Below are 23,044 nucleotides of genomic sequence, written 5' to 3'. Positions count from 1 at the left end.
TCACGATAGTGAAATAGTGGGAGCTATCAATAATAGAAGCTATGGCAACAAAATTTGATATTGAAAAATTCAATGGGAGAAATTTCTCATTGTGGAAATTGAAGATGAATGCTATCCTGAGGAAAGACGGTTGTCTAGCAGCTATCAGCGAAAGGCCAGTAGATTTCACAGACGACAACAAATGGATCGAAATGGACGGAAATGTTATGGCAAACTTTCATCTAGCATTAGCAGATGAAGTATTATCAAGTATAGAGGAGAAGAAGACAGCTAAGGAGATATGAGATCATCTCACCAAACTGTACGAGGCCACATCGTTGCACAATAAAATTTTCCTTAAGAGAAAATTGTACACTCTCCGTATGTCAGAATCTACTTCAGTGACGGAGCACTTAAATACACTGAACACTTTATTTTCTAAGCTTACATCCTTAAGCTGTAAAATAGGAGAAAAAGAACGTGCTGAACTTCTACTTCAAAGTCTACTGGATTCATATGATCAACTCATCATCAACTTGACAAATAGTAATGTCACCAGTCTAGTCTTCGATGACGTTGCAGCTGCTGTTCTACAAGAAGAAAATTGGCACAAGAACAAGGAAGACAGACAAGTAAATCTGCAACAAGCAGAAGCGTTGACAACGATGACAACGATGAGAGGGAGATCAACAGAACGTGGCCAAAGCAGCAGTCACAAACATGGTAGATCGAAGTCGAGAAGCAAGAAGAATTTAAAGTGTTACAACTGTGGAAAGAAGGGTCACTTGAAGAAGGATTGTTGGAGTCTAAATAAAAACTTCAATCCACAAGGCAATACCGCAAACACTTCAGATGATGGAGATGCTTATGCTGTGAAGCGTCAACCACCGTGGAAGGAAGAAAAGGATTTGCAGATATATGGCTCATTGATTCGGGAGCAACATATCATATGACCTCAAGAAGAGAATGGTTCATCATTATGAACTTGTCTCAGGAGGATCTGGTATAGTTGCAATAATCATGCCTTAGAGATCGTTGGCGTGGGAACCATCAAATTGAAGATGTATGATGGAACAATTAAAGTTGTTCGAGATATGCGGCACGTGAAATGTCTGAAGAAAAATTTATTATCCTACGGATTGTTGGATAATAATGCTAGCAAGATTGAAACACGGAAAGGAATCATGAAGGTGTTCAGTGGAGCGCTTGTGGTGCTGAAAAGTGAAAAGATAGCTGCAAACTTGTACATGCTGAAGGGAGAGACATTGCTAGAAGCATAAGCCTCTGTTGCCTCATGTTGTTCAGATTCTGCAATGTTATGACATAAGAAACTTGGACACATGTCAGAACAAGGAATGAAATTCCTTGTGGAGCAAAAGCTACTTCCAGGCTTAACAAAGGTATCACTTACTTTATGTGAGCATTGCATAACAAGTAAGCAGCACCGGTTGAAATTCAACACATCAAATTCTAGAGGCAAAAGTGTTCTAGAACTGGTTCACTCTGACGTATGGAAAGCACCAGTTACATCCCTAGGCGGAGCAAAATATTTTGTCTCATTTATTGATGACTACTCCAGGAGATGTTGGGTGTACCCTATTAAGAAGAAGTCCGATGTGTTTTCAACTTTCAAAAACTTCAAAGCGCGGGTGGAACTTGATTCTGGAAATAGAATAAGTGTTTCAGAACAGATAATGGATGAGAATACACAAGTGAAGAATTTGATGACTTTTGCAGGAAAGAATGCATCAAAAGACAGTTTACAGTGGCAAACACTCCTCAACAAAATGGAGTGGCAGAGCGGATGAACAGAACCTTGTTAGAAAGAACAAGAGCAATGTTGAGGGATGCAGGCCTAGAAAAATCATTCTGGGCAGAAGCAGTCAATACCGCTTGTTATTTGGTGAATCGAGCTCTATCAACTGCAATAGAGCTGAAGACACCAATGGAGATGTGGACTGGTAAACCAGCTGATTATTCAAACCTCCATATATTTGGAAGTATTGTGTACGTGATGTACAACTCCCAAGAAATCTCAAAGCTGGATCCAAAATCCATGAAATGCAAATTCTTGGGATATGCTGATGAGTCAAGGGGTATCGCTTGTGGGATCCCACTGCCCGCAAAGTGATCATCAGCAGGGATGTTATCTTTGTAGAAGATAAGCTACAAAGAAAAGAAGAAGATGGTAGCGCTGAAAAGTCAGAGACTACGCAGATACATGTGGAAAAAGAGTTTGAACAAGGAGATTCTTATGAAGCAGAACCAACACATGATGAACAAAAACCAGAGAGTTCTGAAGCTCCAACAACTCGTCAATCAGATCGTGTGAGAATACGTCCCAATTGGCACTCAGATTATGTTATAGAAGGTAATATTGCATACTGCCTTTTAACAGAGGACGGTGAGCCATCAACATACCAGGAGGTAATAAACAGCTCAGATGCTTCACTGTGGATGATGGCAATGCAAGAAGAAATCGAAGCCCTTCATAAAAATAATACATGGGACCTTGTGCCACTACCACAAGGAAGGAAGCCAATTGGTAACAAATGGGTCTTCAAAATCAAGCGAAATGGTGACGATCAAGTTGAGAGGTATCGTGCAAGACTGGTGGTCAAAGGATATGCTCAAAAGGAAGGTATTGATTTCAATGAAATATTTTCTCCTGTGGTTCGACTAATAACAGTTCGAGTAGTTTTAGCAATGTGTGCTACATTGAACTTACATCTAGAGCAACTAGATGTTAAAACAGCTTTTCTTCATGGAAATCTTGAAGAAGAGATTTATATGCTCCAGCCTGAAGGTTTTGAAGAAGACGAAAAGAAGAAATTGGTTTGCATGTTGAACAAATCTCTGTACGGTCTAAGCAGGCGCCGAGGTGTTGGTATAAGAGATTTGATTCCTTCATTATGTGCCTTGGATACAACAGACTTAATGCTGACCCTTGTGCTTATTTCAAGAGGTCTGGTGATAACGATTTTGTTATATTGCTGTTGTATGTGGATGACATGTTGGTTGCAGGACCCAACAAAGATCATATCGAAGAATTGAAGGCACAACTGGCTAGGGAATTTCAAATGAAGGACTTGGGATCAACAAACAAGATTCTAGGGATGCAAATTCACCGAGAAAGAAGTAATAGGAAGATTTGGCTTTCACAAAAGAATTACTTAAAGAAAATCTTGTCACGATTTAGCATGCAAGATTGTAAACCAATTTCTACCCCTCTTCCTATTAACTTCAAATTATCCTCCAGTATGAGTCCTAGCAGTGAAGAAGAGAGGATGGAGATGTCTCGAGTACCGTATGCATCAGCAGTGGGAAGTTTAATGTTCGCTATGATATGCACAAGACTAGACATTGCACAAGCAATGGGAGTGGTTAGTCGGTACATGGCGAATCCAGGCAAAGAGCATTGGAATATTGTAAAGAGGATCCTAAGATACATCAAAGGGACCTCAAATATTGCATTATGTTACGGAGGATCAAACTTACTTATAAATGGGTATGTCGATTCTGACTATGCAGGGGATTTGGATAAAAGTAAATCTACTACAGGATATGTGTTCAAAGTTGCTGGTGGAGCTGTAAGCTGGGTTTCAAAATTTTAGTCAGTTGTGGCTACATCCACAACAGAGGCAGAATATGTAGCAGCTACACAAGCCAGTAAAGAAGCAATTTGGTTGAAGATGCTATTGGAGGAGCTTGGGCACAATCAAGAGTTTGTCTCTATGTTTTGTGACAGTCAAAGCGCATTGCATCTAGCAAGGAATCCAGTATTTCATTCAAGGACAAAACACATACGAGTTCAATACTATTTCATTCGTGAAAAGGTGGAAGAAGGGATGATAGATATGCAGAAGATCCATACCAAAGATAACATAGCAGATTTCATGACGAAGGCGATCAATACCGATAAATTTACTTGGTGTCGATCCTCTTGTGGCCTGTCAGAGACGTAAGCAACATGATGGTACAAGGTAGAAAGAATGGTGTGAAGATATGATTGTTTCAATCAAATCTTCAAGTGGGAGATTGTTGACTATGCACCGAAAGTGTGCATAATAAATGCAACTTTCGGTGCTGCTTGGAAAAAAGGGGGCAGCAGCTATTGCTGAATTTTGGAAATGGTAGAACCTCAATTTTTGCCATTGTAATTTAGGATATTTACAAATTAGTCCTTAAAGCTTCAACTATAAATACCCTAGCTTTCTAGCTTTCTTCCAATACTAGAGAGATTTTAGAGAGTTTCTTGAGAGTTATTTTCTCATTTTTATCTAGAGAGAATTATCATTGTTTTCTCCTTGGTAAATCGAGAGGTTGTAATTCCTATTTTCTCATAGTGAAATTCTTCTACCGTTGCCCGTGGTTTTTACCCTATATTATTCAGGGGTTTTCCACGTAAATTTTATATCTTTTATCTTCATTTTTATTTTCTCAAATTATTAGTTGCGATTTTGCTCTATCCGATAGCCGTCTTCCGCAACAATTGGAAGCATGAAAAATTCCAAGAAAGGATTCTTGTTAAAGAGGTTTTTGAAAGTAATCAAGGCCGTTGATTTGAATTTGGAAAAATGGGTGAAGGCATATGTCGATGCTACCATGTCATGTCTGTTTGGCATGAACATCTATGCAAACAGTCAAAGACCATGGGAGATTCTTGGTTGAAAGAACATGAATAATATAAGAAGCAATAATCCACTGTCTTCTTAAGAGATATTTATCTGAATAAACTTGATTAATTAAAAAATACGAGTTTTAATAACTAAATGAATTAATTTTCCATTCATAACATTCTTATAACTATTGGAACATTATAAATATTCTAAAAATGTTCCAACAGAAATAAAGCAAAATCTAAACACCGTGAGAGACCAATAGTGAATGGACAACAAAAAGGCAAATTGTATTCATTGAATTTTTGAGTGTGTATGATTCTCTCAGCTATGAACAACGTTAATTTACATTCATTTTATATTGTAAAATACAAGCCTAAGGTGCACTAATTCTATCCTTCGGATAGTAAACAACGAGGATTAATATACTCTGCAGAAGAAGCCAATAGAACATGATACTTTACAAAAATGAAATACAAACAAAATCACCTTATGGCCTTGAATTATCCAAGATCGAATTCATTTCGACTTCTATGGCTGCCGACTCGCTCCGAGCCTGAAACTTTTCCACTTCTCGTGCGATCTGAACATCACAAGGTGTGTAAAACTGATAAAGAACTTTCACGACGAATCGAGGTATTAATGTGGCGACAATGATGGAAAGTAAACACAACCAGAACAATCCGGTTCCTGCAGTGTGAAAGATGGCCCTGTTAGAATACATAAGTTGGCAAGGGTCAGAAAATATATTTGGAAGATTCGGTAGAGCGGTAGGATCGATTATTCACAGGCTTTTTACCATTAATTTCTACCATTTTCCTTGGAAGATTCGGTTTTTTCTTTTATGTATTTGGAGCATTCTTGGAAGATAATATCCTCGTATCAATGTCAGAAAATTACAATAGCGAAAATAATAATTCAAAAAAAACATTTTTAAGAGAGGAACAAGAGGCCTGAAGCGCTGACTGGGAATATCCATTATCAAGAGAGAAGAAGAAAATGACTTGCAAAAGTCGGGGAATGAAGAAATTTAACAAGGCAAAGGAGAAAAAGTCCTCCGAGTTTAGGGGTTGGAAGTTGAGCATTGGCTGAAGCCCACCACATGCAATTGCTTGGAAATTTATTGCAATTGCTAAGTAAGCACGCCTTTGTCTTATGCGACGGAGATAAATTTTATTTTGGAAATAATTTTTTTTAGAAAATGTTTTAATAAAAAATTATAAAGTAATATTATTTAATAATTTAACTAACGGTAGAAATGACATTGTTGAAAATATATATATAAAGCATGTATAGATAACAAATTTGACAAAATAGATGGTAGTTATTTTTTTTTTGTAATTTCGAGACTAAAATATAAAAAAATAAAATTATAATAGCGAAAATAATAATTCAAAAAAATCATTTTTAAGATGAAACAATGAGCTTGGAAAATGGTAGAAATTAATGGTAAAAAGCCTGTGAATAATAACCCGAACCCTAAATAGTTTGAACCTGAAATAACTCGAAGTCGAAATCGATCCAACTTGAACTCACGTGACACCTATTTTCTACCTCTATATGTATGCCCTATTACATATATTTTTGCAGAACATTTGTTGTGTCAAAAACAATTATTTCAACACGGGTCATCTACATGCTCAATTAAACTTACAGAAAATAAATGGGCTTACCAGTAACCAACTAAAGATGGTATAGCATCGATAATGATGACGCAAATAACACTTGCGATTGAGTTATCCAATTCCAACGATGACATCCATGGCCAGGTGTAAATTAACCAATATAACATGATGCATCAATGGTGCTGCTCCAGTATGCGAGAAGAGGAATGAAAAAGACAACTGCACTTTGCCAGACGGTATCAATCATTGTTATCCAAAAGAGTCTCTTGTTATAGCTTTCTTCTCGGTGCCCAGCCCCATACATCTGAGGATGCTTCAAAAGTGTCCATCGATTTAGGTCCTTGTCAAGAATACCAACAACAGTCGTAGGCACCGATGTGTAGATTACAGAATACAACACACTACTCCACTCATTGATTGCAGTGCTCAAAGTAAAACAAGTAAAAAGCACATACCTGAAAAGAACATACTGAAGTTAAAAACTGCCTATTCACTGCTGATATTTCACTTTAGTTAACCAAAGTATGAATCAACTTCTAATTTGAATTAAGTGTAAATTATGATTTTGAATCAACAACCCAATTGGGCGAAGGAAGAATATTTCTATGAAGAATTCACAACCTAAAACTAATTAGCAATAGGTGGAGAGCTCTAAAACCCAGTATTCAACAAAGGTAAGATAACACCCTTTAACCTCGCGTGTAGCTCGCAGGGAACACACATGAAAAACCTTACTGGAGCTCAGAAACAACTTATTAGACCTTGGCCTTATTGGTGAAAATCAAAGTTTGGTTATACCAGAAGCATGCTCAACCGCATAATAATGTAGGTTAAATATTTGTATTCAGTGCACATGCAAAGACTTGTGCAAGCACTCCATCTAAAAAAATAACTCACCAGAATAATACAAGTACAAACACTGCATTCCTGTAAAAATTGTATAATATCATGTAGCCCATCCGCTGGTAATTCCAATGCCCATGGACCAACAAAAGAGTAACTATGAATCTGAACTGTCCCATTGCAAAATCTGATGCCATTACAGCTTGCCTACCCTCTTGGCCTCTAATGCCAAACCCCACATCCGCCATTTGGATCATTGAAACATCATTAGCACCTGTGAAGCATCCGGTATTATTTCTTAAATAAACCCAAACCACAAAAAAGAAAGCAGCTAAAAGTTTACACTTTTTTCTCTTTAATAATCATGAGATGATGATAAAAGACCAAGAGAATGATGATTACCATCGCCAATGGCAAGTGTCATGTCTGAAGTCCTCTTCTTTACAAGGGCAACAATTCCGGCTTTCTGTAATGGGGCCACTCGACAACACAAAACCACAGAACAATTACAGGCTAACTCGAAGAGCTGCAAGCAAGGACGAAAAATAAAGTCGCGTCAGCATGCAAAATATTAGAAATTAAAAGCAGAAAACAAAGGCAAGTCAAGAACTCCTTACCATTTCTTCGAGTTCAGAGTCAAGAATATAAACAAGGCTGGTACCATCAATAATCAATGCTACAGGTGTTAAACTAGCTCCCAAAGTTCTCCCAGTGTCATTTGTAGTGCCTGACGTAGTTGCGAGCTTCGTAGACATGATGATGGCATCTTCTAAACTCTTTCTGCATGAATCCTTAGAGTTGCTGTTCACTATAATTTGTTTCATTTTACTAGTCAACAGCTTCGAGGAGTATCCGATTGATATGGCAGTTTCTTGCTTGTCCCCGGTCAAGCAATGGCTTGAAAGCCACACGTTTGGCTAATAACTTTGGCCTCAATCTTGCTACTTTACCTGGCAATAGTAGCATCACTGTTGTTGCACGGGAATGGTTTGTTGGAGACAACCAACTATGGATGACCGTTTTGACGATGTACTTCATCTATTGAAGTTGTACCATTTTTATGCAAATTTATACTTTTTCATCCTATGAAATGTGGCCCCCTTTTAGTGTATAATAAAGCTTCTACTTTATCATATGGCATAAAATTGAATTGAAACAGTAGCATCTTCCTTCTTGTGCTAACTCTATACCTTTTTCAAGAATATCCGTCTCTATTACATACGACAGAACATAAATATGGGATAGCATCTTTTAAGTAGTAACCGGAGGTATTTATTTATGTGCTTTTATACCACATTCTACCGCATCAGAATTTTGATATCAATTAAACAATAACCGGCATGGAGGTATTTATATCTGTGCTTATGCTCGTTTCATGCTTACTTCAAAATCAAACCATACTAGAAGAAAACAACTTTCTTACCATTACATCTGTAGGTCAAAAGCCAGATAATATTAGCAGAACAGTAAACATAATGCTGGAAGATCCCACAAGTTTTCAGCAGAATCAACGACATATTCTTCAACTCCATACATTGCATAAAGGGAAGCTTAAAAGCTGCATTTCAATTTCCATTCTTTGGAACTCAGAACCAGTTTCTTCAGGCGAAAGAACATTCTCGGGCAAACACATGATTTCTTGTCTGCAAAGAAACCTATAATAGAGTTGGTATGATAGTGTTGATTTTAGGCCATATTTTACCATCCATGATCCTGAATTTGCTCAATTGAACGCACTTCAAGAAGGGGACAAATATCCACCTATGGTTTTGGGTGTCACAATTCTATTTTTCCTTAAAGCTCTTCGCAATATCCCACACATTGTGTTAGTTGGAAGCCGTGCACTGAGCTCAAGTAGGATTACCATTGCAAATAGGTCCACTGGAAGAATTCCTGGTAAACCAGAAGGGTTTGGTCTTCAACAGCTCTCCTTGAAGAAGTTCTCTCCTTCTAGTTTTGTTGAATGCTGTGAAGTTGAGGAGAGATGGTCCTCTCTGTCTCATGATTGAACATAAGGAGGCCATTTGGAGCACTTATGTCGCGACTACCAAGCTAGACACTTCTATCTTGAATATGTTTATTGATGCTGGGATGTCAGCAAGAGTTGAGGAATCTATGTCTGTTAATAATGAGATATTACGTCGACACTTCTTGGAGTTCACCACCGATATTTTGGCTCCATTTGGACCATATTTTAGGGCTACTACTCCTTCTGAATGATCTTCGCCATTTGATGACCCCCCTCCACTACCTCCATTTAATGTTGATGATTTTCTCATGAGCTTATTTGATGACCATATTTGGACCATAACTGTTCCCTTCGTAATTAAAAAAAATAACCACATCCTAAAATCATGATTTTTTTTTTAAAATCACGTTTACCATGTTAAAATTTAAAAATTCTTGCTTTGACCTTATAATTTTATTTTAAATCAACAGTAAAATCTTCATTTAATTTAAAATATTATTTTATTTTCTAATAATATCCCTGTTTGTTTTATCTCTTTATTTTTCTAATAATATTTACTCATATCTCTTTATCTTTTTCGTCCCGTTACTTGTAGGCCCCGCAATTAAAGTAAACAAAGTTACAACCTTCGCTAGGCTATTAGCGAATAAGAATAAGATGGAGAAAGGAGGAAGGAAAGAAAACATTCCTTGGCAAGTTTGACTTTTAACTCAAAAAATACCCGCTTTAAATCTAATTAGGCCTAACCACAGCCCACACCATTTTAAACATGAATCAAAGTTTCTAACAAGGCTAATGAGTTTATTCAAAATCCTCTCAGCTTAGCCCAAAACTAATAATTCAGAATTTGGGACTTTACATTTTCACTTCCTAAATAAAAAATGTCACACGTGAACTTTAACGTTAGAAGTTTTAGGGACAAATTAAAATTGATTAAGTAAAATTCATACTTCAATAGTTGAATTTGAAGGAATTCGTATTTTCATTAACTTAACTGAAATTATATGCAAGTTCATGGACACAATTACATTTAATGATGTTAATTGATGATCAAATTGAATAATTTTAAACTTAGGAAGTCAATTTACTATGATTGGTGACTATGATGAACAGAAGATGAAATGTCAGGTCAAACTCACAAATTTTTTAAAGTGTAAAGTCATGCTCTATAATTAAACTCATAAAATGTGATAAAAATATCACATTAAAAAAACCTACGGTATTTCTAGGGATGAGCACGAGCAGGGCGGGTTTTGGCCGCCTTCACCCCGACTCGAGATTGTATTATTTAAATCTGATCCCTCCATGTCCCGATAAATTTTAATATTTATTTCACCTTGACCTGATCCGGATTTTAATATTAAAAGCTCGACCACAACCCAAATCTACTCAAATATATTAATATTTCAAAATAATATATTTTATAATAATACATTTATAATTATTTATCATATTTTAAATTATTAAAATAATATGTTATATAATAATTTTTATATTTTAATAATTAAAGATTTTATTTTAATAATATAAAAATAAAAATCCTTACAATCTTAAATTTATTATATAAATATAAAAGAAAATTCTGGGATTTCAGTTGGAGTCTCTTCTCCCTCTATATTTCTTCTCTGTAATATACTTGCAAGTTTTTCTATTTCTAGATGAGTTTTTCTAGTTTGATATAATTTTTGAAAAGTAACTTTTGAAAGTGTTGTACAAACAAAATTTTAAAATGTTGTACAAAAATACAATTTAAAATTTAATTGTTTGAGATTGATGTTAAAATGTGAGTTCGAAAAGATAAAATGTACATTATAGACATTATATTGTAAATTAAAAATATATAATTTAAATTATATTTACACTTATATGAATCATATCAATTTAAACTATAATAAAATCAAAAATATATATATAAGAATTATATCAATTTAAACTATAATAAAAATATAAAAAAATTATAATTATAATTATAATAAAAATAAAAATATATTTCATATAACTCGCTATTAATATTTTATTATATAAATCATGAATTTTATTTATTTTTAAATAATTAAAATAAATTATTAAAAGCAATAAATTTATTTTTTTAAAATATTATTATTAAATTATGAAAATAAAATGTAAATACATAATTGAGTGAAGCTCATGCTTTAGTAAAGGTAAAATTGTAATTTGCTTCTAAACGCAAAGTAGAAAATGAAGAGGCTTGAAATCATAGCTTTTACAGTTAGTTTGAAACCACCATTTCACTATAATTTTTTTTTATTTTTTTACTTGCTCGACATTGATTTTACTGTTAAAACAGAATTTTTTAGCTAAAAGTGCTTTTCAAAAACATTACAAAATGTACCCTTAATTTATAATAGAATATAAATGGTATGAAAAAAAATCTACCAACGAGGGTTGGTTCAAGTGGTAACAGGTTGATATCGCTTAAGCATGGTTTCAACTTCGAGTCCTTGTGTATGTAGAAAATCTCCGCTAGGAGACTTACTCATCAAAGCCATGTGTGCAACTCGGGTCGATCCAGATTAGTCAAGGGGAACCCTTGGAACTGGAGGACAAAAAAAATATCTAAACTTTTTTAGTTATGCAATGTAATGATCATTTTTTAGTATAATTGTTTTAACTATTTATTAATTAAACTAAGATAATTACAAAATAATATCTATTCTCAATCACATTATTGGTGTTTGAGTTTAAAACCTCTAAAAATAACAATTATTCTTTTAATTATTTAAATAACATGGCTCGTGCATAATTTTTTTAACAATAATTGTTCCCTTCGTAATTAAAAAATATAATCACATCCTAAAATCATGATTTTAAAAAAAAATCACGTTTACCATGTTAAAATTTAAAATTCTTGCTTTGACCTTATAATTTTATTTTAAATCAACAGTAAAATCTTCATTTAATTTTAAATATTATTTATTTTCTAATAAGATCTCATTAGGTATTATCAATCAGTTTGTTTTTTCTCTTTTTTTTATAATAATATTTATTCATATCTCTTCACCTTTTTCGTACTTGTAGGCCCTGCCATTAAAGTCAACAAAGTTACAACATTTGCTAGGCTATTAGTGAAGAAGAAGAATATGGAGGATAAAGGAGGAAAGAAAGAAAACATTCCTTGGTCCCTTAAGTTCGGCTTTTAACTAAAAAAATACCCACTTTAAAACTGATTGGGTCTAACCTAAACCCTAAACCTTATGATTTCTAAAATTTCTAGGGTTTTGTAGGGTTTAAGACTTATGATATATTTAAGGTTTAGGACTTTAAGATTTTGGGTTGTAAGGTTTATAGGATTTATAGGATTTTTAAGGTTTTTAGGGTTTTATATGGGTTGTGGTCGAGCTTTTAATCTAAAAATCGGGATCAACATTTTACGATTATAATTATAGAGCATGACTTTACACTTTCATAAATTTGTGAGTTTGACCCGACATTTCATCTTATGTTCATTATAGTCATCAATCATAGTAAATTGGCTTCCTAAATTTAAAATTATTCAATTTAATCCTCGATTAACATCATTAAATGCAATTGAGTCCATGAACTTACATATAATTTCAGTTAAGTTAATGAAAATATGAATTCCTTCAAATTCAACTATTGAAGTATGAATTTCACTTAATCAATTTTAATTTGTCCCTAAATATGGAGTTCTACAATTTGACGTTCTCTTGCATAATCTTAAAATTCTTTTCCTACTCGAAGTGTTTTTATGCTTTTATTGTTCTAAAATCGTTTACTTATTATTATGCATAATAAAATTCAATAAAACTACAAAATATATATGTACACACTATTAAAAAAGTAGAGAAAATTGAACCAATGGTGGGAGCTAAATCATCTGAAGCAGCTGAAATGAAGCTAACGAGCAAATTACTTTTGCCCACAGTCGAGTCTCCGATCAACAAGATCTTGAACGAAAGAGATCATAGTTTCCACTGCTCTGTCCCGTAGATGAGCCCATTTCGATTGTATCAATGATGAACAATCTCGAATTTTTCTTTAGAAAAGAGTCTTTGGGGTATGAGATGATGACTTGGTTTTCTCGAAAGTAGAATGAACAAGGAATTTAAATGTTAAAGGAAAGAAAAGGAAAGGAAGAGAATCAAAGTATTGCTCGAGAGAGAAGCTAAGGGGAAACGGCTACCCGAGGAACACCTGACACCAACGTTATTCTGTCCTTTTTCTTTCGTTTTTCAAATTTTTAATGAATTTATACTATTTTCGTCGTTTAACGGTTAGAATAGTACCGACCTAGAACGCGGGCAAGATTGAACCACGGTGAATGCTTCGCAAGATGTTTAGTTAAATGCACTCAGATTTATGTAAAATTGTATAATTAGTTGGCAAAATATGGTGGGGAATGTAGAAAAACTAGTTGGCAAAATAAATGATTCTATAAATAACTCGTCTGCTTACTCTCATCCGATCCAGATTATTTCTTCCACCACAGTTTCTGGTTCTTCTCTTTTTGTAAGTTTCAATCGCCCTTTTTTTAGATCCTTTTTATTATGCTCCTTCAGTCCTTTTCTTTACTTTGTTTTTGATTCAATTATTTCCTTCAAACATGCAAAACAAATTTCGCCAGCCTCGTTACTTTCTCCCCTTTTAATTGCTTTCATAGCCTTCGATTCTTTGGATTTTAATTGCTTACTCATCAGTTCCAGAGGTGGGATTTCTTCGATTTTAGAGATTTGCTTCCATGTCTTGCTTGCTTTATGTGCTTTTGAGTATGGTAATGTATCGCCTTCATTCTCTTTAAATCTTTTTTGTTCTGTGCTCTTTGCATTTTTATTTTTGGACATTTCTCTGCTCTGCTCTGTTCTGTGGATCTTCCTTCGCTTCCTCCGATTCCAATGGCTTTCCTCTCTGTTTCTAAGCGTTACCATTTGAGCTGAGTCTTAACATTGTTTTGTTGCCGGCTTGCAGATTAACGGATCACTTGCGAGGAAGGCTATAAGGGAATTGATGGCAAGAGGGTCGATTAGGTTCGTTTCCACCCATTCAAGCCAGCAGTTTGGAAACAAACACCTAGATCTTTTTGCTTAATTAGTTATATATGGTATTGCCTTTTCCTTCTTAGACTTGCCATAGCTCTAGAGTGTTTTTTGCTACAGTCTCGTATTATTGTTGTGGTTTTGGAGACAGTGTTGTCATGTTTTTTGCTGCTCAGTTTTCCCAAATGAGACTGTTTCTTAGCATTGGGTATTATAGCATTGGTTCTATTGGATTCATTGATTGGAAATCACTATCTGTTTTGCTTTATCTCTGTGTTTAATAAAGTATTGACCTAATGCTTGTTTAACTATGATGTCTTTGGGAATCTAATTAATTTTTGTGCTTAATTTTATTGGATTTTGATGCAGGCTTTGAATTGGAGCTAATATTGAATGGAAGGAATTGGAGCTAACATTTTTCTATTCTTTCCAGTTTCGTTTTTCTTGTTTTATTTTTCTTCTTTCAGGAATGGAACAAGATTCAGGAAGAAATTTCAAGCTGTCCCCCGATCTCATCTTACTTTCTCTATTTTTTTCTATCTGGTTTTAGGTGGCGGAAAATTTGTTCTAATCATGCAACCTAACTGAGTTTTGTTCTACATTTTCACCTTTGATTTTGGTAGTTTTTGGGTTCATTCTCATATCTTTGTTCCATGAGTATAATCCTAAGCTAAATATGCTATCTTCCCCATCTTTTACCTTTGTTTGAATTTGAGACATTCCAATCTTTTAACCTCATTTTCAATTTCTTTTGTGTTTTTTGATTATCATTGTTAGATTATCTCGGTGTATGAAGTCTATTTTGCTTTTCCAATATTGTTATGCTGAGCTAACCTTTTATTGCACGAGACATCAGATTCAACCAAAGAAACACAGCACAGCTCTCTACACTACCCTTTTCCTTTCCTCGCTTCTCTTTGTAGAATTTGGTCGCAATTTTTCTTGTATATTCAGAGAAACTAACTACAGGCGCTGATAAAATTGCAGGTATATTGAGTTTTACGATGTGATGTCTGTGCCAATGGCAATAGCATTGTCTTCTCAACTACTTCTCGGTCAACCTGTGATGCTTAAACCTTCAGAGGCTGAAAAGAACCTTGTTCAGTCCACTACTTCTGCTGCAAGCGCAGGCAGTGTCGTTGGATCTAATGGAGCTGTTGATAGAAAAGTATATGTACGGAATTTACACTTTAACATGACAGAAATGCAGCTTAGACAGGTAATACGACTGGATGTTCTCTAAACCCTCTTTCAAATTGCTTACTGGATTTTAACTCCCTGTTAAAAGAAAAAAAAATGGAAGGAGTACCATAGATGTTTTTGAAATGTTAGTATGTTATTTCTTTTACATTTTCCATGTTCATATTGCCTAGTTCTAGTGTTTAATCATTTTAGGGTGCATGATTTTCATCTCAGACCCTTTTCGTATCTTATGTTGATAGCTCAGATATTTGAATTTTGAACCTTTTGGACCTGTGGAGCTTGTGCAACTACCACTTGACCTTGAGACTGGGCAGTGCAAAGGTTTTGGGTTTGTTCAGGTTATATATAGACGAAGACTTGGCTTATGTTCATTTTCCTGTATAATCATAATTATGCATCTAGTTGGCGCCTGAGATTCTTTTGGGAACAGGACATGGTTCATATACCCTTTTTTTAGTTTAAGGTGCTCTAATTATCTTTTCGTTACCTTTGTGCCTTAAAGATCAAGTTTGATTAATTTGGTCAACCTGAAATTTTGTATATACCATATGCTTAAGCAATATAGATTCTAGTTATTTGGTTGATTAATTGATTTTATGACTGATATCCTCGTTATAATTAAATTCTTTGTTTGTATTTTGTTAGTATTTGCATATGTTCTAAAGTAGCAAGCTCATAACACCATCCAAAATTTCTCAGGTGCAGCTCAACAATCAATTTCATTGAGGAAAGCAATGTTGGAAATGTTGCTGCTGCACTTATGGCTCGATTGGCTCTGAAAGCAAAGGTTTTACGTGATGGAAAATGGAGCGAAGAGGATGCTTCGGTGTTGGTTCCTGGACATATTATCAGCATCAAACTTGGTGATATTATCCCTGTCGATTCTCGTTTACTCCCAGGAGATCCTCTGAAAATCGATCAGGTTCCAAGCTTTGCTTTCATTCTTGCCTTTTTAAAGCATAATTAGATGCTCATGCAACTTTAAATAGTTTGAATAAGAGATTTACTTAACACCAAAGTGCAAAATAATTCTATAGAAGAGGTCATTGTAGGAGTGGTTTTAGTAATTTTGGAACTATAATATATGGTTTAAGTAATATGTATTTCTTTTTTTTTCGTTGGTTGCAGTCAGCTCTTACAGGAGAGTCACTCCCGTTGACTAAAAATCCCCCTGACTGAGTTTACTCGGGTTCAGCTTGCAAACAAGGTGAAATCGAAGCAGTGGTTATCGCGACCGGTGTGCATTCTTTGGGAAGGCAACACATCTTGTGGAAAACAAAACACATGTTGGCTACTTTCAAAAGGTTCATCTTGCAGAGCTCTTACTATCCAAATAAAATAAATTCTAATAGATGCTGAGGAAGATCAAATTCTGTGAAATCAAATAATCTTTATTGTGAATCAAACTGCATGATAGAGCCACCGATTATGCGATAACGACGAACTGACTGCTAGTTAATTTCAGGTCTTAACTTCAATTGGTAACTTCTGCATATGCTCCATTGCCATTGGGATGCTGATTGAAGTCATTGTTATATACAGACCTCAACTTAGGGCTTATTGAACTGGTATCGATAACTTGCCGGTTATACTTATCGGTGGTATCCCAATTGTTATGCCGACCGTGCTTTCTGTCACTATGGCGATTGGCTCTCATCGCTTATCACAGCAGGGTGCCATAACAAAGAGAATGACATTATTGAGGAAATGGCAGGGACGGATGTGCTCTGCAGTGATAAAACAGGCACATTGACACTTAACAAGCTTACAGTTGACAAAATTTTGATAGAGGTGAGAGATTTGATCACTTTATTTTATTCTTCAAAGAACTCTCTTTGAGATCTATCAACTTTCCATTTACAATGTCAAGACTTAAAATGTAACTCTTTTCATCATAGGTTTTTGTCAACAACGTCGATAAGTATATGGTTGTTTTGATGGCGGCAATAATTTCGAGATTGGAGAATCAAGATGCTATAGACACTGCAATTGTAGCAATGTTGGCTGATCCTAAAGAGGTAAAACATCTTATTTAATGAAAAATACTGTCAACTTCAACTCTTCCTTTATATGATGGTTATGGGAGTTTTATGATGACACTCACAGTCTCCTTACAATATCTTATATTCTCCATACGTGCATATGTTGAATTGAATTGAGTTTATTCTGTTGACAATCGAAAGGTACGAGCCGAAATCACAGAGGTTCACTTCCGTCCCTTTAATCCAACCGACAAGAGAACAACCCTTACATACATTGATGGAGCTGGTAAGATGCATAGAGTCAACAAAGGTGCACCAGAGCAGGTATACTTTATGCCAATAATAATAGCATCATTTAAGATTGTGTGAAGCTCATAAGCTATTGGCTCCTTTGTATTCAACTTGCAGATACTCAACTTGGCCTCGAATAAATCAGATATTGCAAGCAAAGTTCACTCCATAATTGGTAAATATGCTGAATGTGGACTTCGATCCCTTGGAGTTGCTCAACAAGTATATATCATTCTTAATATCCTTGAATTTCATCACTCATTCACACTTTGGTAATTTGATTGAATTAGGCGAAAAAAGTGACAAATAGCCAATTGGAGGGACTTTAGAATACATCTCTTCTCACTTCTCAAGGGGATACTTTGATGCATTCTATCTTCTCTTGTTTATGAGGGAGATTAAAGAAAACTCGACTGCATTTGTGGTAGGCAGTTCGCCTTTATTCCGGGAGGCAGCTCATTAATTGCGCTTTTATGGCAAATGAATCTATAGATTACTGGAGGAAAAAAGGTAGGAAAGGAGTTGTTTTTAAAGTAGATTTTCGCAGAGCCTTTGACTCAGTGGAATGGCCAATTATTTTGAGGTTATTGAAGATAATGGGTTTTGGAGACAAATGGATTTCTTGGATTGATTATTGTATTCCTTCTGCTTCAATTTCAGTCCTAATTAATGGTTCCCCTACTCAAGAATTTCAGATGGGCAAAGGGCTGAGACAAGGTTGTAGTCTATCTCCTCTTCTGTTTAATATTGTTAGTGAGCTATTGAACTTAATGTTGAGTAAGGCTGCTACCCTTGGTCTTTTTGAAGGATTCAATATTAGTATTGAAGAGAATCTTTTTAAGTTGACTTATCTACAGTTTGCAGACGACCTAATCTTATTTTGCAGAGATTCCTCAACTCAAATTCTGAATTTAAAGAGAGTATTGAGGGTATTCAGTTTAATTTCAGGGCTTCATCTTAATCTATCCAAGAGTAAATTGTTTAGTGTTAATGTGGCAGAGGACAGATTAAAAGATTTAGCACTGGAAGCAGGTTGTGGAGTGGGATCTTTTCCTACGACTTATCTAGGTCTTCCGATAGGAACAAAGAAAAATTCAGAGTTATTGTGGGAACCAGTTTTACATAAAGTTTTCACCAGATTAGCAGGGTGGAAAGCTGCTTCTTTATCATTGGCTGGAAGATTGGTGTTGATAAAATCGGTATTGTCCTCCTTACCTATTTTTTACCTCTCTATTTTCAAAATTCCGTTTAAGGTCAATCAGAAAATTAACTCAGTATTGGCAAGATTTCTTTGGGGTGAAGAATCTGACAAGAAGAGGGTTCATTGGGTGAATTGGAGTATGGTTTGTCAACCATTGGAAGAAGGAGGCTTAGGAGTATTGGACTTAAGTATGATTAATAGAGTTTTGCTAGGGAAATGGGTTTGGATGTATGCAAATGACAAAGACTCTCAATGGAAAAAATTGATTTGTTGTATTCATAATGTCAGTATGGACTCTCTGTCTATAGGCAAGGTTGTTTATCTTCAAGATTCATGGGTGTGGAGAGGTATTCGGAGTAACTATGAGAAAAAGGACGAGATTAGGGATTGTTTGAGATCCAATTCGAAGATCCAAGTGGGGAATGGTAGGTCAATTGATTTTTGGAATGATATTTGGGTTAATGGATCTACTCTTAAGATTCAATTTCCTAGAATATATGCTATGTCGACTAACAAAAGGGGAAAATTGGTTGAATTTGGTGGATTTGTAGCTAATGGTTGGGTTTGGAACATTCAGCTAAGGAGAAATCTTTGTGACTGGGAATTGGATCAGTGGCTTTCCTTAATGCTTTTGATTGACAACATAACACCGAATGAATCAGTGGATGATTTTTTGGGGTGGTCGGGGAAAGGGGATGGTTTGTTCTCGGTAAAATCCTGTAGAATGACTATCTCAAGCAGAACTGGAGGTCATTTTCAATGGAAGAAATGGGTGTGGTCCGGATTAACTCCTCCTCGAGTGGAAACATTTCTATGGCAGTTTACTCATCAGAAATTGGCGGTTAGAGTAGAATTGAAGAAAAGAGGGATCAATCTAGAAGATGTTTTATGCCGTTTTTGCCACAAATATGAGGAATCAATTCGTCATCTGTTTTTTTCATGCTCAGTTGCAGAGGAGTTATGGTATAGATTTTTAAGGTTTTGGGACATCTCTTCGGTCATGCCCCAAGATCCTCCTTCATTTCTTTGCTCTTGGTCTTATCTAAGGGAGTGTTCTAATATTTGGAAGTTCATTTCAGGTGTTGTTCTATGGTCTATTTGGAAAGCTAGGAATGCAGTGGTTTTTGAAAACTGGACATTAGATAATTTATCCCTATTCTTCATTTCCAGGTTTAGGTTGGCTAAATGGTTTTTAGCGAAATTTTCTCATGTTAATATTCAAGTTGACCTACTAGTAGGGGATCCATCGCTTGCAGACAATTTGCCTATAAAATCCTACAATAAGGAGAAGGTTCTTAACTGGTCTCCGCCTCCTTCGAATTTCTTTAAATTCAATGTTGATGGTGCGGTAAGAGGTGATGGGCTGCAGGGAGGTATTAGAGGAGTCTTGAAAGATTCAGATTGTTCTACTTTATATACCTTTTCTTTTGCGGTGGGACCTGGTCCTCCTATGTTAGCTGAGCTAAAAGCTATTAAACAAGGGATTGATCTATTCATTTCTTCCGAATGGGCTCTGAAGGGAAGACTAATCCTTGAGACAGATTGTAAAACAGCAATTGACTGGATTTTGATGCCATTTTCTGCCCCTACTTTTTTCAATACTTTAGTTGGGGAAATTGAGGCCTTAGTTTCTGCTAGGGGTATTATTGTTAGATGGATTCCTAGGACATGCAATTGGGAGGCTGACAAGCTAGCTAAAGAGGGTATTGGTTGATGTTTGAGCTTTATGGTTGTTTTGGTTTGTATTTTATTTCGGACAGTTTATTTAGTAAGCTGTAATCTTATGTAAACATGGTTTTAATATAACGAGGTACTCTTTTCCTCCTTCCGCTAGTTGCCTCTTTCACAAGAGCCAACTATGAGGGAGGTTTTTAATGCGACCTCCTATTCCTATAAAAAAAAGTATGTAGACGTACCAAGAATCCAAACAAGCACGCCCAAGTTACCTCCTATATTATTAAGAGAAGTAATCATAAATCTAGAATACTACCTTGAAATAGACATGAAAATATAATATATATGAAATAAAATTTATCGATATAACGTAAATTTTTTAATTTTTATAATTTTTTTAGATTGTTAGATCAGCAAAAATGAAGGCTTGAAATTAATATTAAAAAAATAAAGATACTTGTATAAAAATGAATGTATATATATCAGCTAAGACTTGAGATTTGAGTTCACAAGCATCATTTATGGTTGTACGAACAATTTCAAATTAGTCGAATTTCTCATCTCCCATTTCGCATCTGACTGCACCATTTTCATAACATTACTGATTTACGTCTAATTTGCATGTCACATGATAAATGAATCAAATGCTATCCTTAATAAACCATCTTTTTCTGTTCAATTCTATCTAGAAATGATGCTTACATGTTACAAGTATACAGTTTGTTCCTAGGTTAACTTGTCTATCAGATAGAGAAATTTCTTATCAGAATTTCCTTTTAACAGTTTCATGACCTTTTTCTTTCCTGTTCAGAAACTGAATCGGAAGCTTGTGCATATAAGAATTGGACTAGTTTTCATGCTTTGCTGGCCATTATTCAGGTTGTCTTCTCATTGAGGTGTTTTTATCTTGTTTTACCAGATGTTGCTGATGAAATATTTAACACTTATCATTGCAGTTCTGGGTATCGTGGAGCCATTGAGTCACTTAGAACTGCTGGGATCAAAGTATGGGTGTTGACCGGGGACAAGCAAGAAACTGCCATATCAATCGGATACTCCTCGAAGCTGTTGACTAGTAAAATGAAACAAATTATAGTGAACAGCAACTCTAAGGATTCATGCAGAAAGAGTTTAGAAGATGCCATCATCATGTCTAAGAAGCTCGCAACTACGTCAGAAAAAATAATATTTTTTATTTCGGGTCGGGTCGGGTGAAATCTTGTTTTCTTCTATCTCTACATTGGTGAACAAACACCTCATCAATTTACTTAATAATATATTTGCACAACCCACAGTATAGTTTATTAAAACAAATGATATAAAACAAGATTGAAATAAGATACATGTACAGGGTATACAAGCAACACATCAATGTCCAAAACAAATATCCCAAGCTCTCCCAAAGATATTGAGGATCTTACTATGCATTAGAATTCGCTGGATGATCGTCCTTCCACCCTTTAGAAAGCAGGTCATAGTTAATTGATACCAGCTGGGACAGATTCTACCAAACCACGTCGATCAACACAGTTAGGATCAAGAAAACAAACAAATTACTATAACCATCAAGCTATATGTCCCAATCGAACATTGACAAAAATCATCGAGCAATTTCAATTCAACACCATTACTACAATGAAATGTTGCAGAAAAGGATATGTTGTTGCTTACAAAATTTCATGAGTTCTGCAAATCAAGTATTCTTATATTTATGTATACACAACTTGGATGGATGAAGGCAAGATTGGTATAATAAAAGACCAAAAAGGAGGGAGTAAATTATTTTTGTAAAAAGCAAACTAATGCACTTATATTCAAACTGAAAGAAATACCTGATGCAATTACAAGGTCAAAGAATACCTTAAATGAGAAATTACTGAAAGAATAATTGACAGATGAACCAGACTCAAATTCAGCAAGACCTCCAAATTCATCTCCCTGCTTAGTTTGTGGCCAACAGACCAAAGAAAGTCAAAAACAGAAATCATTGATAATCATAATCATCACTTAAGAAATTGCACATTTCTGGGGCTAAAATACCATTTCCTCTTGGCGGTTGCTCAGGCAACTACTACTACCACTTAAGGTGTCAGCATCACTTGAATCATCAAATTCACTACCAGGATATGCATGCTCATTTGAAGTATTCCATGAGTAACAACTTGTAAAGTAACTAGTATCAAGCGCACTCACTGAACTGGGAACAAAGGCAGCCTGTAAAATGTGGGAAGCAAGGTGAGTAAATGGAAGACACTAGGAAACAATAACATGGCTCACCTTCTGCCTTGCAAGTGTGTCCCAATTGATATCTTTGAAAAATACATCCTGCTTCACCTGGTTAAAAATTTCATCGTTCATTAATCAAACATCTAAGACAGAAAATTAAGAAAAGCGTGCACCCAGAAGTATAAAGAAAAGGAACATGCAACAACAAAAGGCTGTACTCGTATTAAGAATAAATATCACCTCGGATGCTCCTCTGGATCCAAGTCTGATGAGGATCTTCAGTCAACAGTCTGAAAATGGAGTACATATTAAAATTTAATTCCATACTGAGGCACTTGAACCAAGAAAAATATTAAAACAAAAAAAAGAGCATTACAATAACTAAGATTCTTCTTGGGATACCTAAATTTGATAAAG

General features: G+C 35.2%; 2 protein-coding genes, 1 long non-coding RNA gene and 1 pseudogene across 3 annotated transcripts; 2 read left to right on the top strand and 2 right to left on the bottom strand.

The window, feature by feature from the left end:
• Positions 1-6,374: 6,374 nt before the first annotated feature.
• Positions 6,375-7,905, bottom strand: LOC120211944 (phospholipid-transporting ATPase 1-like). Its single transcript, XM_039210412.1, has 4 exons — positions 7,684-7,905; positions 7,469-7,592; positions 7,121-7,340; positions 6,375-6,678 (listed from the first exon to the last, which is right to left on the bottom strand). The coding sequence occupies exons 1-4, from the start codon at positions 7,888-7,890 to the stop codon at positions 6,375-6,377; spliced, it is 855 nt and encodes a 284-aa protein (XP_039066343.1). The 5' UTR covers positions 7,891-7,905.
• Positions 7,906-13,408: 5,503 nt separating this feature from the next.
• Positions 13,409-14,911, top strand: LOC120211814. The gene is made up of 2 exons (XR_005524638.1): positions 13,409-13,526; positions 13,983-14,911. It is a non-coding gene; the product is annotated as an uncharacterized LOC120211814 (long non-coding RNA).
• Positions 14,912-15,071: 160 nt separating this feature from the next.
• On the top strand, positions 15,072-21,690 carry LOC120211803 (annotated as a pseudogene).
• On the bottom strand, positions 21,622-22,774 carry LOC120211778 (probable serine/threonine protein kinase IREH1). Its single transcript, XM_039210256.1, has 5 exons — positions 22,679-22,774; positions 22,442-22,615; positions 22,262-22,339; positions 21,745-21,905; positions 21,622-21,636 (listed from the first exon to the last, which is right to left on the bottom strand). Exons 1-4 carry the CDS (start codon positions 22,757-22,759, stop codon positions 21,822-21,824), a joined length of 417 nt encoding a protein of 138 aa, XP_039066187.1. The 5' UTR covers positions 22,760-22,774; the 3' UTR covers positions 21,622-21,636; positions 21,745-21,821.
• Positions 22,775-23,044: the final 270 nt, after the last annotated feature.

The sequence above is a fragment of the Hibiscus syriacus genome, unplaced genomic scaffold (genome assembly GCF_006381635.1).
Source record: "Hibiscus syriacus cultivar Baekdansim isolate YM2019G1 unplaced genomic scaffold, ASM638163v2 tig00109987_pilon, whole genome shotgun sequence".
NCBI classification, from domain to species: Eukaryota; Viridiplantae; Streptophyta; class Magnoliopsida; order Malvales; family Malvaceae; genus Hibiscus; species Hibiscus syriacus.
This window is presented reverse-complemented; position numbering and strand designations above follow the sequence as displayed.